This window comes from Tachysurus fulvidraco, chromosome 2 (assembly GCF_022655615.1).
Source record: "Tachysurus fulvidraco isolate hzauxx_2018 chromosome 2, HZAU_PFXX_2.0, whole genome shotgun sequence".
NCBI classification, from domain to species: Eukaryota; Metazoa; Chordata; class Actinopteri; order Siluriformes; family Bagridae; genus Tachysurus; species Tachysurus fulvidraco.
The window spans coordinates 30,221,788-30,238,402 of record NC_062519.1 but is presented as its reverse complement, the minus strand read 5'-3'; the positions used below and the strand labels follow the sequence as shown (position 1 = coordinate 30,238,402).

Genomic DNA, 16,615 nt, shown 5'->3' with positions numbered 1-16,615 from the left:
ACATTGCATTCATGTTTTTTCATTGACCAAAAATAATTAGGCAAGTAATGATCATGTTCTTTTTCTTTGTAGGTAAATGAACAACCTGGATATTTATCAGAAATTCTTGGAAAATTAAAGATGGACAATAATGCAACAGTAAAGAATTTACTTCTTCATATTTTGATCCCGCCTTTATTCTTTTTTGGATACCATCAAAAATTCTAGAGTACACACTTAAGCAGAGAATAGATAAATGGAGTCGACTCTGTTCATTCTGAATTGTACTAAACTTGGCATCTTTTCATGTTCATAAAGATTCCATTATTAGCTTTTGGTTCAACAATTGGATACAAATTTAAAAAAAAAATTTTGTTAAAAAATTTTATTTTGGAAATCGTCCATGGTTTGTGGGTGCATCATGTGTCAGTGTGTATGTATAAACGCACCTCTTCCATCTATCGTCATGCCAATGCCACTGCTGCACAGAGCCTGGAACTCAGCTGGGGAGAACAGAGGCTTAGTGAACTTTATAAATCAATCACACACATAGGCTCAACACTATGTCGTTATGTATACAATAAGCACTGTATAAGCTTTTTTAATATCGTCGTAAACAAATTTGTCTTCTAATACATTTCACTTATAGATAAGTGAGCATTTTTAATTAGGTCCACCTCTGAATTCATTACATTATGCAGATCTGAGAATTTTATATTTTGAAGCAAAAAGATTTACCCGAGTTGCGAGCAGGGCAAGGTTGGCATGGCTGGCCAAATCCATGCTCAGGACTGGCACAGCAACACTCCGACTTGGTCACAGCACCAGGGAACGGCCGCGAACATGTGCCCATCTTGATGGCGCCGTAGCAGGTGGTGCGCATGTGTGTGTCCACACAAACACGGCCATCCAAATCGATGGCCAGCCCGGGCGGGCACTCGCAGCGGAACGAACCCTCTGAGTTTAGACAGCGGCCGTTCATGCAGATACCAGGCGTCTGGCATTCATCGATGTCTGTGAGATTAAAAGGAAGCAGGAGTTCATGAGACAGGCTCGTTTTGAGATTTGTTCACCAAATGGCACCTGCTGCAAGGGTGTCAGTTAGGAAGAATTGTGTGCTATATTAAAATTAAATTCAATAGATCATTCTACTTTCTCCCATCATGCTTCTGTCAGACATATGGAGTCTGCTCAAGAAATCCCAGAATAGTATGTAAAGCCAATTTGCCAATAAAATATTCATGCTATTCCACTACTGGGAAAAAAGATGGAAAAGAAGCTTAATCATAGCAAGACCAGCTAAACAAGTATGAAAGAAACAATAGGGTTTACTATATACCACAACATATGTATATATAACAAGAAATGATCACATAATCAATAAAATATTTGTTTCCATTCATTTTCAATGTATTTAAATATCTGTATTATTTGAATTAACTGATTTAACCGTAAATGCACTGTACAATTCTGGTGAACGAATTTAATATAGTTTTTAATACAGAATTGTAACAGTTGTGCAATTCATCCATTTTATTATATAATTATATATTATATATGATTTCCATTAACAAAATTAGGCTTCTTATATAGCTTATTAATTTTGAATTTACTGATCGGTCAGCTTATTTGGCTTTAGTTGAGAGATGCTCCTGGATCAGATCAGCAGAGCTGGGGGACTCGAGTCATATGACTTGAGTCAGACTTAAGTCGCAAATTTGAGACTTGAGATTGCTTGACAAATATTAAAAAAAGACTCGACTTGACTTTGACTTGACATTCATGACTTGAGACTTACTTGTGACTTGCACATGCGTGACTTACTCCCACCTCTGCAGATCAGTTATGTTACATAAGGATTTCTAAACAAGTTCCTGTGATTGATTCTAATTTCCGTCAAATTTGATCAATCTAAGTTTCAAACAAAATGAATCGCTTTGAAAGACATCAGTAATATCTTTATATTATTTAATAATAAGCGATTCCCCAAGCCGCTTCTGCTCACCGACACAGTAGCGTCCGTTTGGAGCCAGGGTGAAGCCGGGTTTGCAGATGCATTTGAAGCTGCCGTCCTCATTGATGCACATGCCATTGAGACACATGTTGGTGGTCGCACATTCATCATGATCTGCATTAGAAAATAATTATAGCTAACAATGACAACAGATCAAATAACAAAAAGACATTCAATTAACAGTAAAGCCTAGTGCAAGTCCATGAATAAGGATAACTTAAGGGTGTGTGGAGTTTGCATCCTCACCTATACAGTTCTTCCCATCGGGGCTGATCTCAAAGCCAGCATTGCAGATGCACTGGAAGCTTCCTTCTGTGTTTACACAGCGGCCGTTGCGGCACATGATTCCATTTACGATGCACTCATCAATATCTACACCAATAGACATTAGGAGAGGATGTTAAGATTTTATTGCATTCATGTGTATCTGGATCATTGGCTTGTGTATATGCAGTGTTGGAGAGTTCTTCACAGTTACATATAAAAGCATTTTATAACTCATACCGATGCAAGCCTGCTTGGTGGGGGTGCCCTGATACCCCTCATGGCACTTGCAGTGGTATGATCCTGGGGTGTTAATGCAGTCTCCATTCACACAGGGGTTACTGCTACACTCGTCCATATCTACAAGAGAAAGAGGAGAATAAAATCTCATAACCTAAAAGGCCTACAGATGGCAGCAGAGGAGCGGAGCGGAGCGGAGAGGAGAGGAGCGGAGCGGAGAGGAGAGGAGCGGAGAGGAGTGGAGAAGAGAGGAGAAGAGAGGAGAATAGAGGAGAAAAGAGGAGAGGAGAGGAGATGAGGAGAGAAGAGAGGAGAGTAACAGAGAGGAGAGGAGAGACTTTGTTTCACATCTGGCTGTATTACATCACCCTGTCAATGATTATTTTCCAGTAACAGCATGTCTCTAAGGGTTTTATTTCTTATATAACTTCATCTTGATGCTACACAGTTTCCTAGAAAAACTTCATTCATTACTTGCTTCTTACAAATTTATTGAAACTGCACAATGCCAGAATCAAAGTCAGATCATTGTATTACGTGTATCAGTGACATCATTGTTTCCAAACTTTCAGGCAGTAATGAATACAGTATGTGACATAGTTGCTGTGTTTATCTTGTTACGCATGTGTTACCTGTGCACTGGCCAGGCCCCTCCTGACTGTAGCCCATGTTACACTCGCAGCGGTAGCTGTTGGGGGTGGGAATGCAGCGGCCGTTCAGACACAGATTGGGGAAATGCTTGCATACATCGATAGTTGTGCTGATATTATGAGGCAGGACTGGAAACCAAACAACAGTACAGAGTGATCAATCTAAGTGATCACTGCTTTTAATGATAAAAAACACTACCCATCAAACACAATGCAAAACTACCTATATTAAGACGTGTGTCGGTCTTGGGCCAGTCCCCTCCATTCCCGTTGCCATTTCCATTGCCATTGTTGTACCCGTGCCCATTCTGTCCAGGAAGCTTGTGACCATTAAACACGTTAATAGTCTCTCTGCCGGTGGTAAAGGGAATTCCTTCGATGCACAGCCTCCGATATTCATCTAAAAGTACAGAGGACAATTTTTATGCTGTATAACCTGTGTAGCCTGTTATTACTGCTTAATAGCCAAGAACAAAATCAATGCTTCCAAAAAGGTCCTGGAGATTTATATTTATCCAAAACATATTCATCTGATTCTTTATCCAAAAAAAAAAAAATATGTGAATTTCAAACCCTGTTAAGTTTCTGAGAAAATCTGACTGTATTGCTTTGGGCTGTATTTCTCCAGTGTTGAAAATTTGGATCAACTGTAACAGTTATTGTTTTTAATATATATTATATTGTTGTACATTTGAAACATTTATTGACAATAACTGGCATTAGATGTGTGTTAACTAAAGTGTTTAACTTTTAAGTGTAGAAAGTGTACAGTAATCCTAAAGTAATCAACAACAACAACAACAACAACAACAACAACAACAACAACAATAATAATAATAATAATAATAATAATAATAATAATAATAATAATAATAATAATAATAATACAACCCCAAACCCCAGGGGGTCCCCATAACCCGCATAACCATGATTTTAGAGAACCTAAAAATGCCCAAGATTTTTTAGTATAAGATTGAATGACATTAATGCAATTATAAAATTCAGGTAACGTGTGATGGTTCTCACCTTTGTCTTATTACTGTAAGTTTACTTATTTGTGTTAGTAAATGTGTTGGCATTTTACGTGCTGCTTTCTTTGTAACTCCCCTAAAGAGAAGTTATCTACCCAGCTTTTGTTAAATCAAATGTCCCTCCAATTGTTTAAATAGGGAAATGCACCTCTTTATACGTTATTCAAGTTCACTGACAGCAGTTTGCATGTGAATAAGTAGAGTGTGTCTATGAATAAGTCTATTAGTATAAACAGAACCACTGGCATTTGCTGGTGAGCATATGTGTATTCAGTTAGATGGCAAAGCATGAAGGCCATGGATGGAGATGAACCAAAGGAAAAGAGGCCTTTCGGAGGCTTTAGCAAACACTCAGTCTGTACATTCCTGTGGCTCACACATACACTCTTACAAGCTTGAAGCCAAAGAGATGGCTAGAACTTGGGTTAAAAAGGGAAGTATTTAAAAAGCAGAGACCTATGGTTTGTGAATCTCTGGTTTTCCCACCCTGTGTCCGTCAAAAGCTTTTACATTACCCATACTGGTTTGGAGTTGCCACAAATTTTTTGTGTGAATTTGAATTCAGCTTTTTTTTTGTGTGTGTGTGTGTGTGTGATTATATATATATACACACATGTATACAGTAAACTCACCAGACCCCCGGACTGGACACATCTCTGGGATGTGACCCATGGCCCAGCAGCGGCCCGTGTCACAACAGCACTGCATTTTGGTGTACTGGCCTGTCATTTCCATTGCACAGCGACCATTAGCCAAGGAACCAAAACACATACCCAGTCTCTGATCTGAAAGAGACATAAAAATGAAAACAGAATCAGAGACAGGGGAAAGATTAAGGATTAAGGAACCATTCATAAATCAGTTCATACATTTCATATAAAGAACTTCAAAGGTACCATTTCATTTTTGAAAACAGCCTTAAAAACGAACATAATAATAGGATTACAACATAACCTTAGAAATATTTATCTGAAATACTGTTAAGCAATAGATTTGGTTAGGCTTCCAGTTTATTTATTAATGGGCCAGAAATGAGCCATCGGTCAGAATTCCTTTCTCCTTGAAAATTCAAAATGGCTTCAAATGTTCAGTCACTGGACTGCTTGTGAATGTGTGAGTTACTACTAACAGGTCTAGCAGATGGGAATAATCATAGTAGAGGTTTTTGTCAGAATATGTGTATGAACAAATAATGCAGAACTAACAAGGGTGCCAGATATGATCTTAGGTCATCAGAGAACTCAGCTCGTAGGCTACAACTTAAAAAAAAATTTAAAAGTGACTGAAAGAGAGATAATAGAAAAACATGTAAAATCAAGCAACAAGATGGAAAGAGATGAAAGAAATACTAAGAGTAAAACCCAGACAGGAGAAAGGCATCTATGCCAGCTATGTGGTTCATCTATTTCCAAACACACTTATTTTCACACTTTCTTCTAAATGTGATGAGTCACATCCAGATTTTGTTTCTGAGGTCCTTGCCTTGAGGAGCAACTCCAAGATTTCTAAGTACTAGCTTTCTCCAGTGAGTATTCACAGGAAGTCATGTTCCTTGTACCCTTCTCATGGCCAACTTCCAGGAAACCCCTTTATGAGGCAGGAGCTGGAGATGTCAAGAGGGGGGTTAGAAAATCAACGCAGATCTGAAAGCAAACCAAAAATGGCTCTTTGACTGCAAGTTTTCCCTGGTCAAGGTCAAAAACTGGGGCTAAAGACTTTAGCGGGGCTTGTGTGTTTAGAGAGAGAAAGCACAAGCATGCAGGAGGGGTGGTGCATGTCGATTAGCCAGTCTAATGAGACAGTGCTCTGAAATTAATCAGTTCCATGTGGAGCATTCATGAACAGTTCCAGTCAACATAAGCAGCAGTCTGTCTGGGGGCTAAACTGCTCATTTTAAACCTAACCAGCCAGCCCACTGGGACATGGTGGGGCAGAGAGAAAGGGGAGAAATGGAGCTCAAGAGGCATGAGAGGTGGGGGCACAGTGTTTTTTTTTCTGCAAAGGCTGTGACGAAGATGATAGCTGTAATTGGAACCAGACCTTTTTACTTCTACAAGCACAATTGCAGCCTTTCTCTTTTCCCTTCACCAATTCATTCTTTTTTTCAGAGTGGGATTTCACAGTATGACACAGAATTGGCATAATTAGTGTGGCAAAACTTTTATTTCTCAGGAGTTAGTAACAGGCAATACCTACCACTATTGCACAACATCTTCACATCTGGAAAAGTGAAACCTACCATGTGCTCCTTCCTACATATAAAACTACCTCATCTTTTCAAACTGCCCATAGTGCAATTATGCAGCAGAACATATGGAGCACTATGTGTCCGACATAAGCTAGTAGACATTCATGCTTGCTTGACCTAATTCTAACAGGTAGAAGAGGAAAACCACCAAAACTGCCAAGTATGCTCTGTTAGACTCGAGCTATCATAATATCAATATATTTTATGTTCTGGCATCGAGGTGGTGGGAAGAACTTCCCCTAGATGTCCGAACAGCTGAGTCATTGGCTGTCTGCAAACGATGGGCATAGACCTACCTCTTCCTGAAACACTTAAACTAGCATTTATTTTACATGTCCGTTTCATGTATTCTTAAAAAATAAAGGCTGCCAACAGAGCTTTAGTCTGTACAAGTCTGTACAAGTCTGTAAACTAGTGAAACCAGAGTTGAATTGTATTCTTTGAGACTTCAAAGCACTTTTTTTTTACATCACTAAGGGCATCTGCCAAATGCTGTAAATGTAAATATCAACATGCAATCTTCCGATCATGGAGCAAAACCAAATGCAGTGGCACCACTGGAGTTGGGAGACTAGACCACCACAGCCTGCACAACTCTTACAAATCTCCCAATATTCTACAGCTCTCCAAGTGAAGGTGAATTCCGAGAACTGTATTTCCACCAACAGACAGGTCATGTGCATGGTAAGAAATGACTATGTCTTTGTCTCTAGCATCATAAATTTGCTCGGAAATATAATTTAGTTCAGAGGTTATGATGGTAGGGTGGGAAAGTGAGATAAAGGCTGTCTCCTAAAGAGGGAAAAACCTATAGGGACTGAACAAAGAATAGAAAAGTAAAATTACACTGCAATAAAATAAGAAATGACAGAAATAAAGTCGGATGATAGAAGAAGTATTTAGAAAGTCAGTGAGTCAGAGAGCAACCCCATGCCAGAGTAAATATCTAGCCTTAGTGTAAAGAGGAAATAGCAGTCTTGTGTCTCCCTGCTGAGCTCTGGACTTCTACTCCCCTGAGACTGCACTATAGCAGTCCAACTTCCTTGTACTAACAAAACCTGTTTTTTGATTAGTCCACATGTGCAGGCCTGAAATTTTCCCAAAATAAATTCAATCATTTGCTATCCACTCACTGTTCCCATATCAGTCCATTACCAGTCAGTCTGGAATGTCCACATCGTCTCTCTAAAGATATACAGTGGACAATATTTCTATTTCCACACCCCGTAATCCTTTGCTTCGGCTTTGGGAATGGGAACAAAGCATTTTTTTAAACATCTGCTGCCAGAAACACAATTTCACTGGTCCCTGTACTTTCAGACCCTAATTTTAGGAATATTTATCATAACATGTTTACCTGAACAGGTCCATGTGATCAACATGTGAACCTCACCTGATTTTGTGTTTTTCCGCAACAAAAAAGTCAACAATGCAGGCCATTAAAAAAGACATTCCTCACAAATGGCAGATGACAAATGAGTACAGGTGAATACGACTTCTTCATTGTAATAATCACCCACTTCCTGCATTCAGACATACAGATTCTTGAGAAAGAGTTCAGCAAGTTTGCTCAGAAATGAAAGAGCCTTCAGGAGATGCCTATATCCATTAACACCTGTTGGTGCTTTGCAGCAGATGTGGAGTTGAGTCATACATACACACACTCCACGTGCCTGGGCTTGCAGGGGATGACCACAAGCCAAAGGGCCAAATGACTCATGTTGGCAAAGGAAGAGTGTTGCCAGATGTCAGACAGGTGTGTTTTGTATGTGTGTGTATGTGTGTCTGTGCCTGCCATACATATTTAGACTCACCTGTGTTGTTAACATAAGGTGTCTCATTAGGTCAGGAAGACCTGTGTATGTGTATCTATTTGTGTGTCTTAACCATTCATTTGTACCATTTTTGACTGATGATGCAGCCAGAATTACAGGACAGTGATAGTGTGTGTGATGTCTTACCTATACATCTGGAACCATCTGTGCTGGTGACAAAGCCACGAGGACAGGTGCAGACGTAGCTGCCAGCAGTGTTGGTGCATTCTCCACCGTCACAAACCCCAGGGATGGTGGAACATTCGTCCACATCTGGAAAAGTAAAACAAAATCACAATAAATAGCTGGTCATATGAAACCCTGAGACACACCAGAGGGTTTTTAAATTGTTTCAAATCTAATGCTTATGTTCTACTTTCATTGTGCATGGAAGGTAGTACAGATGTAAACTTTTTTCTCTTCAAAGTTAAGTTCTAGCAGCAGCACGTGGTTGGGATAAATGAGAGCTTGGGCCTCTAATGTGGCCACTAACTTGCCATCTCTGACCATTTTCATCTACACCAGGGACTTCTGGTAATCTACAATATTGGAGAGAATTCTTCCTTCATAACATTCAAGCCTATTAGATTAACTGATATGACGTGTTAAATTATGGCTGAACTTCAGCAATCTGGGTTGAGTGGTTTGGAGGGGATTAGACAACCAGGATTAGACTTGGGTTCCCCATATTTCTATGTTCTCCAATTGTCTGTAATTCTCCCTGACACTCTAAGCCAACATTTTGAAATTAGCTCCAACAAAGACTAAAAGATGACGAACACTCCTATTGCTTTACATCTTCTTTGAAAAGTTGCACATAAAACACCACAAAAATGACAACTAATGTCTGAATTGCGTACACACTGTGCATTTCCTAGCCAGGGTATAACTCATCAAAGTAGAAAATTTGATTACTATATTCATATAAAGGGAGGTCATATAAAAGTCTATATTCTTAAAAAAGGGAGGTCTCGTATCATGTAAAGATGTAGTGATTCACTACAGAACAGACTACACATGGTGAATTATACAAATTGCAAATTATACTGGTAATACCGAGCAATAGCCTTTCAATGAATACTAATAAATTTGGTGTATCCAGCCTCTTAATAAGAGTAATGGCTAATAAACAGTCGTGTATTCGAATAGCACGTCACCCTAATGCCTGTATGCACAGCTGTTTCAGCTTTGCTTGTAAAAAGAGAAAGGCAGCAGACTCAGCTTTTCATCCAGACTTCAGTGGCACTTCACTTCAGTGGTAGATGGTTCATTGAAGCTTTTCTCTGCTGAACCTCTGACATTTATTTCCAGGACATTTATAATCTTTGTTGCTCTGAGTGAATTAGATGATGTAAACCAGGAGACGGTTTAAGAGCTACAGGTGTGGACATGGGTTTTCCCCACTCCAGCACCCACCAGACTTGTTTCAGAAGAAAATAACTGCAATTTGGCACCACATTTTATGTGGATGGGAATGTGTGTATTTACAGAACGGGAATGTAAAGCAGCAAAACCATTAGATGGAAAAACTATATATATTCATAATATTGCACTTATTTTTAGGTGTGAATGAAGTTTGAGTGATGATTGATCCTGACGATCCACAGCATGTGAGTAGATGTTGCGGTATTTCAAAACGTATCTGTGTAAGTAGCAAGCTAAGGAACCATGGAGTCACTCCATTAGTGGTGGTTTAACAGGCATGATAAGAGTCCAGCTAAATAAATCTGACGTCCTGTAAACCGGCCCAGACTTTACACTGGCCAGACAAGAGGGTGTATGCTAAGGGAAATTACTGCCATCTGAACAAACTGTGACTGTTGTGTGTATTATCTGGGTATACTTTCTGAGTATGTGTATCTGATTAACAGTAGCTCTGAAAATAGTATAGGCTGTTATTCAAACGATATCTTTATATAAATGCACTCATTCTACTAAAGTAGTCTCTAGCATAATTGTAGGTTTTCTGCCATTGGAATGTCTTCAGGACAGATGGATTTTTGCTTTCTAAGTAAAATAACAAGCTAGAAACATCAGGACAAAAAAAAATATCTGTAATTATATAGAAAGTTTAGTAATAAATAAAAAATTTGCTGTATGCAAATCATTGGGTTAATAGAGAAATTAAACACTTCAGAATGTGCTGTTATTGGAAAACAATCCACTTCAGTGTAGCATCACATCATCCCAATGTAGATGATTTTCCTGCATGCCCAGAAGTGTATTATTACTAATATATACAACATGTTCACATGCTTGTCTGTGTGTTCGCTCAAGGTCCTTCTATACGACCATTTGTGAGCACCCTTTGTGGCTACGCCATTCCAGATGTAAACGATTCTTCGTTCAGCACTAGCAGATGGCCCATTTCCAGCACCCTGTATTTACACTAGGAGAATGAGAGAGCAAAACAAGGGAAAAAACAATTGAAGACCAATGCCTAAGTGAGCAATATCTCTGTCTTCCTGCCTTTCACTCCTTGTTGCAGACTTCAATTAGAAATAACTCCATTTTTGGCGTGGTGGGATGCAGCACGCTAATTAGTGTCTGTGAAATATAGCTTTTAGCTGTCAGTGGCAGTAGAGCAAGATCTCCTTCCTAAGAAATTGCCTGTTTAAGCAGCAAGTAGAGTTAAGAGTCATAGCCTGAAGGCGCCTAAGGGTACACATCTTTGCAGTTCAACGCTGTCTTTTAATTAGCTCAGTTTCTCCACGTAAGCAGCTCATCTGTGACACCGGCTGAGCTCTCATAACTTAAATGTGGTTTTTCCAGCAAGACACTGCAACTCAGTGACCTTTTGTTCTCCCATGTTAACCCTATTTCCACTTCTACCTCTCAATTGCTCCAGTATAATTGGGTTAGGACAAATTAGTGTAAATTAAGTTTTTGCATAGACAATGTATGCATGTGTTTGTATAAGAGAGAGAGAGAGAGAGAGAGAGAGAGAGAGAGAGAGAGAGAGAGAGAGAGAGAGAGAGAGAGAGAGAGAGAGAGAGAGAGTTAATGTCTCTCAATTGCTCTCTCTCACTTTCTATGCCCTTCCTGTAACCTTGATAATATTGCCAACTCAAAATGGTTGAGTCAGAGAGTGTGGAATCTTCTCAAGCCTCTCATCAATCAGCAGTGTGCGGAGGTTAATTTAATAACACTGAGAACACGTGGATCTCTGAGGACAGACCAGATTTAGAAGGACATACTATACCTGGATATTTATTTATAGATACTAGTTTAAAATATTAAATATATTAGCTTAAAATACTAAAGAATATTAATAATAAAATCATCAGTAGGTAAACACTTTATTTTGTCAACTTAATGCAGAAAGTATTTTTGAACCTGTATGAAATTCAGTGAAGCTATCCTTAGCTTAAGAGTCTTTGATGTGAAAACTAACATCTCTAGTATTTCTGGTTAATACTAATCTGGAAGTTTTGTTTAATATTAATCTTAAACTTTTTGTAATATGTTTCTTATGTTCTGTAATGCTGATCTGAGACAACGTCCATTGTTAAAAGAGCTACAAATAAAATTGAATTGAAAGTTTAAATAGGTGGAAATAAACTTGATATACTACTAAATAGTTACTTTTTTGATTGGACAGGACGCACATTCGTACACAAAAAAATTGCACGGTTGGTGAATCATGTATACAGCTAATAACAAATGTAAAGCTAACTAAGGTTTAAATTTAAGTAGATGGTCAAGTGTTGTTATTATTTTTAGCCACAAAAAAGGAAAAAAAGAGAGACTCTATGTTCTTCTAGACTGTTCTTCACCCTTCCACATCTCTCTCGCTCTCTCTACCCCCAAAGACTGTGGTAAGATCTATTAGCTTCTTCCCCCACTAGAATCCATTGCCTGCTTGTTTTCACTTTTCATTGTTTAAATTCCAACCAATCAAGCCTATGCAAATTAACATACCCCTGAGGAGAAACAGACACAGTGAAGAAAAACCCTAAAGCCTCAAACATGTTGACTTATAAATAGACAAACAAGCCAGAGAAACGTAGAGCAGCGTTTTGCTGACTATCTGATCATGATAACAAGTGCATTTCAACAGCATGGTGTGCTTTGGTGAAATTTGACGATAAGCAAACAACTTAATTATTTCCGATTCTTAGAACCATGCACCAAAGATAATCACTTTACTTTTCATCTTCTCATATAACACCAAGACTTATCATATACTGAAATCTCTTGTATTAGAAGCCAAGTAACATGATAATTGGATTCTGGGAGTAAAGCCACTTCTGCCATGGACCACAAACTCCACAGGCTCCACCCCTCTACCTCGCAGAAACACTTACCTTTCAGTGAACTCACATTGCAAAATCTCATTATTTGATCAGCAATTAATCAGACTTCAAGGATCAGTTTCAGCAGATTAACTAGTTAGAAATTAGTTATAATGTAGTTATAAATAAATAGAATAGAACAGAATGTTATCTTACTGATATCTGTCTTCCATTGAGCTGTCTATGTGAATTAGATGCTAAATAACTTTCATCACAACGGACTGTTCCCCAATATTTTGGGGGAAACGTTCTTTGTGTTCTTGGTATTATTTCTGAAAACACTGAAATCACCGGTGGTTTGTTGATGATAAGACCACAGTGGAAATACAAGAGCAGAATACAGTTACACGTAGAACTATCTGAAGAAAGATAAAAGTTTGAAATATTTAAAGGTTCTATGAAGAAACCTACAACTAAATGGCTCTTGCTGGGAAAGAATGTCAAGCAGAACCTCTTTAAGGAACTAGATACTCTTAACCATTCAAAGAATCATTTAGAAACCCCCTGAAAAAAAGTCTCTTGTACCTCTTCTAATTAATAGAGACTGTTAACAAAACATTCACTAATGCATATGGCTGGTGCTAAAGGTTAAGCCATAATGTTACACAGAGAACATTTCTGCAATGTTCTTACAATGTAATCTTATTCATAATGTTTCCAACTTAACAAAAGGTTAATGAAATGAAGTGCCCACAAGTGACAGATTGGACACCTGAGTGAGCAAAAAAAAAAAGAAAAGAAAAAGAGCTCTCGTCATGATTTATTTCGGTGCCATTTACCTTCACATTTCTGGTTGGTCTCACTCTGCCGGTGACCTGCAGGACATTTACATTCATAGGAACCCACAGTATTAATGCAATTCCCTCCTGCACAGAGACCAGGGATGGCCTGGCATTCGTCCACATCTAGAAGGACAGATTGAAAACATAAGTTTAGCATATTGCATATTCTTCACAGTGATTTAAATTATTAACGGCATCCTGTGTTATGTCTAAAATGTTAGCCAAAATAGTTTACTAACAGGCTTACAGTTTCCTTTAAACATTTTGTTAGCCAGAGAACCCGCTGTAGCCAAAAGAAGATTTTCTCTGGTTTCAAACAAGATGTGACCCAAGAATGGACTAAAGAAAGATCAAGAGAGGCTGGAAATCCTGAGACCTGTGCAGTCTCATAAAAGTAGAGCACTTGTTCAACACTTGCCGTGAGCCAGCACCTCTTTCCCCCTCAAAATGAAATGAGCTGGCCAATGCATGACTAGATCCATTGGGAACACTCTTGGCCACGTTCACACTGCAGGTAAACACTTACTTGTGGTACTGGATCAGACCCAAATCTGATTTTTTTCCAGTGTGAACAACCAAGGTGGATTTGATGCCACTTTTACGTCAATCTACATCAACATTCGTTAACATACCTGTATAAAAAACACACTATATATACCCTTATTCAGTTACATGTACATATTACTACACCTTCTGTATAACCTCATACCCTTATTTATTACACTGCCACTTGTAAATAAGCCATCTATGCACTTCTGGTTAGATGCTAACTGCATTTCATTGGCTCTGTACATGTACCTTGCACAATGACAATAAAGTTGAATCTAATCTAATCTAATCTAAATATGTTTGCTTGCACCAGATGATACAATACTTCATAACCTCGGCAACTTTTTAGCGCAACGGCGTGCTGCATGTGACGTCATTGTTATTGTTCGTTTGCACATGCGGGTCAGTTCAAAACAGCAAACAGTTCACACTGGTATCTGATATAGGCCACATTTTAAAAGGTAATGTGAATAGCCAAACAAAAAAATCAGATCTGGGCAAAATATCCGAATTGAGCATTAAGACTTGCAGTGTGAACGTGGCCTATGTTGTGTTCTCTTACAATGTAATTGCTATTACCATATATGTCCACTAGATGGTGTATACATATATATATATATATATACACACGTTACGAGATGTAAAGATGTGCTAGTGCTAATGCGAAGAAGAAGCATGGAGATGTTAAGCTACAGCTCGTGTCCTGCCTGCTTATTGTATCTAATCTCCTCCTTCAACATAACACACTCCTTCACTCATTCTTTCTCTTTCGCTTTTTCACTTACATTTCTGGGGGTTTGTAGATGCATATTATGTTTAGCTTTATTATTATTGTCAGATAATGTTGTTTTGTCCTCTTACATTGTCCATTGTAGTAAACAATATAGAACTTTCTGTATCTCACTAACCACTATATTTGTACTGTTTTTATACTAAAGAATACATTTACAGTCTCCATGTTCAATGGGCATTTTTACTTTATCTTCTTTGCTAAACTTGACATAGCCTTTGGATAGTTTGTCAAAAGATTAGGGTTCAACTCAATTAACCTAGACAGATCTGTATATAATATATCTGTAATTCAATCTAATCTCTATGAAGACTCAAAGTGTTTTCTTAAAAAGACAAACAGCAGCAATGACGTGCTGGATATTTGGCCATAAAAATCTATTAAATTAATAAATAATAGTAAGTAATCATTTTTTAAATGCCAGTTTCATGTTCATAGAACATGAACAGGTTTTGCAGTTTCTCTGCATACTTGGCATTGGTTTTACAAATAGGTTTTCACATAACCCTCAGCCAGTGTTTTTGTGTTTACTGGGTCTTCATGTCAAAACAAATCAAACAGCAAAATAAAGAGATACATTTTGTGCTGATTTGGACACTGTCAACACTCTTATATGTAGGAAACCACTTTAAAATTCTAGGTTTGAGAATAGCTTCACTTTCACAATATTTTCCTTTCATTCTTGGGTTTTGTCAGTCAGCTTATTTTAATCTTTTTCATTTTTTATCTTCAAATACCTGGAACGAAATCTGATGAAACTTATATGAAAGGACATTTTGGCAAAGAAAAAACTATCTCAGATAATCGGCGTAGATGGTAAATTTGTAAATCAGTAAAATTAAAAAGAGCTATTGGCTTCTAGATTTCACTTTCTGCTTGACTGACACAACAAACACAAACTGAGTTTAGCTGCACTGAGGACTCTCTCTTCCTTTCCTCTATCATATACTGTAACTAGCATGATAATACTTAAATAACTTCAGTCTGGTTTCAATCAAACACACTTATCTGTCTTGTAACACAGAGCCAAAATAGGTCTTGTCATTAAAGAGTTGCCCATCAGAAAACACCTGGGAAAAACCTGGTGTGTTGAATTTGAGCCAGGATATAAGAGTCTCCAAGGTCTAGTATTTAGGTGTCGGGGTATTTCAGCTAAAAAGAATCCAGTGGAATTTCACTGCCTTTACTTTTTTTTCACTAAGCAGAGACCTCAAAGAGACTTTGAGTATTTTTGAAGTCTGCACAGCAGTCAGGAATCAGGCAAAGACCAGCTAAAGCAGTGACGTGGAAACAAGCTCAGAGGCAGGGTGAGGCTCTCAGCTACAGGAATGAGCAGATAATCTTTTTGTTTGATCAATTCATTCCACTGAAGTCCCTCGAATTTGTAAACACAGGCCTTTGTCATTTTTATTGTGTCATTATGTTGGGGCACATGGCCTCAAGACAACATTCCAACATGTCCACTTTTAAAGTTGCGTCACTAACAGGGAATAACAAAACTAATAGCCTCAGGGTCCTTGTGCAGATCGTCTGGAGACAACCATTTGAGAAATCAGCTTCAGACTGGACATGTTCAGGCTTTGTGGCAGAAGTGTTATATTAAACTGCATCATTACACAGTCTGACTGGTCATTAGCTCAGTCTCATTCAGACACCATGGCTAGACAATGCTGTTCCAATGCTGCACTTGTAGTCTCCATGGAGTGTCCTGTTCCTTGGTTTTGTGAGTCTTATCCAAAAATACATAATATATTAACATGAAATGGAAAGAAATATTCATAGTAAACAGGGCTTTGTTCTAAATATTCAGGTTTACCGTGTTCAACCATTAAAGACTTAACGCCTTCATTGTGGATATTACCCTCTTTATTTCCGAAAGTACTTGGATTTCATTAAAACTTTACTGATGATGGGTCTGAAGTTAATTATGAATAAATGAGTTGATGATTGGATAACCTT

The 16,615-nt window shown here is 38.2% G+C and overlaps 1 protein-coding gene across 1 annotated transcript in view; it reads right to left on the bottom strand.

Annotated features, from left to right (window-relative positions):
• The window catches only part of fbn2b (fibrillin 2b), a 69,005-nt gene that overhangs the window by 27,599 nt on the left and 24,791 nt on the right, over positions 1-16,615 (bottom strand). Inside the window, exons 8-17 of the mRNA XM_027159657.2 lie at positions 13,315-13,440; positions 8,388-8,513; positions 4,811-4,963; positions 3,371-3,547; positions 3,130-3,276; positions 2,498-2,617; positions 2,240-2,365; positions 1,985-2,107; positions 718-993; positions 429-482 (exon numbers count right to left, since the gene is read on the bottom strand). Coding sequence (XP_027015458.2) covers positions 429-482; positions 718-993; positions 1,985-2,107; positions 2,240-2,365; positions 2,498-2,617; positions 3,130-3,276; positions 3,371-3,547; positions 4,811-4,963; positions 8,388-8,513; positions 13,315-13,440 — 1,428 coding nt within the window. The remainder of the gene's footprint in view (positions 1-428; positions 483-717; positions 994-1,984; positions 2,108-2,239; positions 2,366-2,497; positions 2,618-3,129; positions 3,277-3,370; positions 3,548-4,810; positions 4,964-8,387; positions 8,514-13,314; positions 13,441-16,615) is intronic.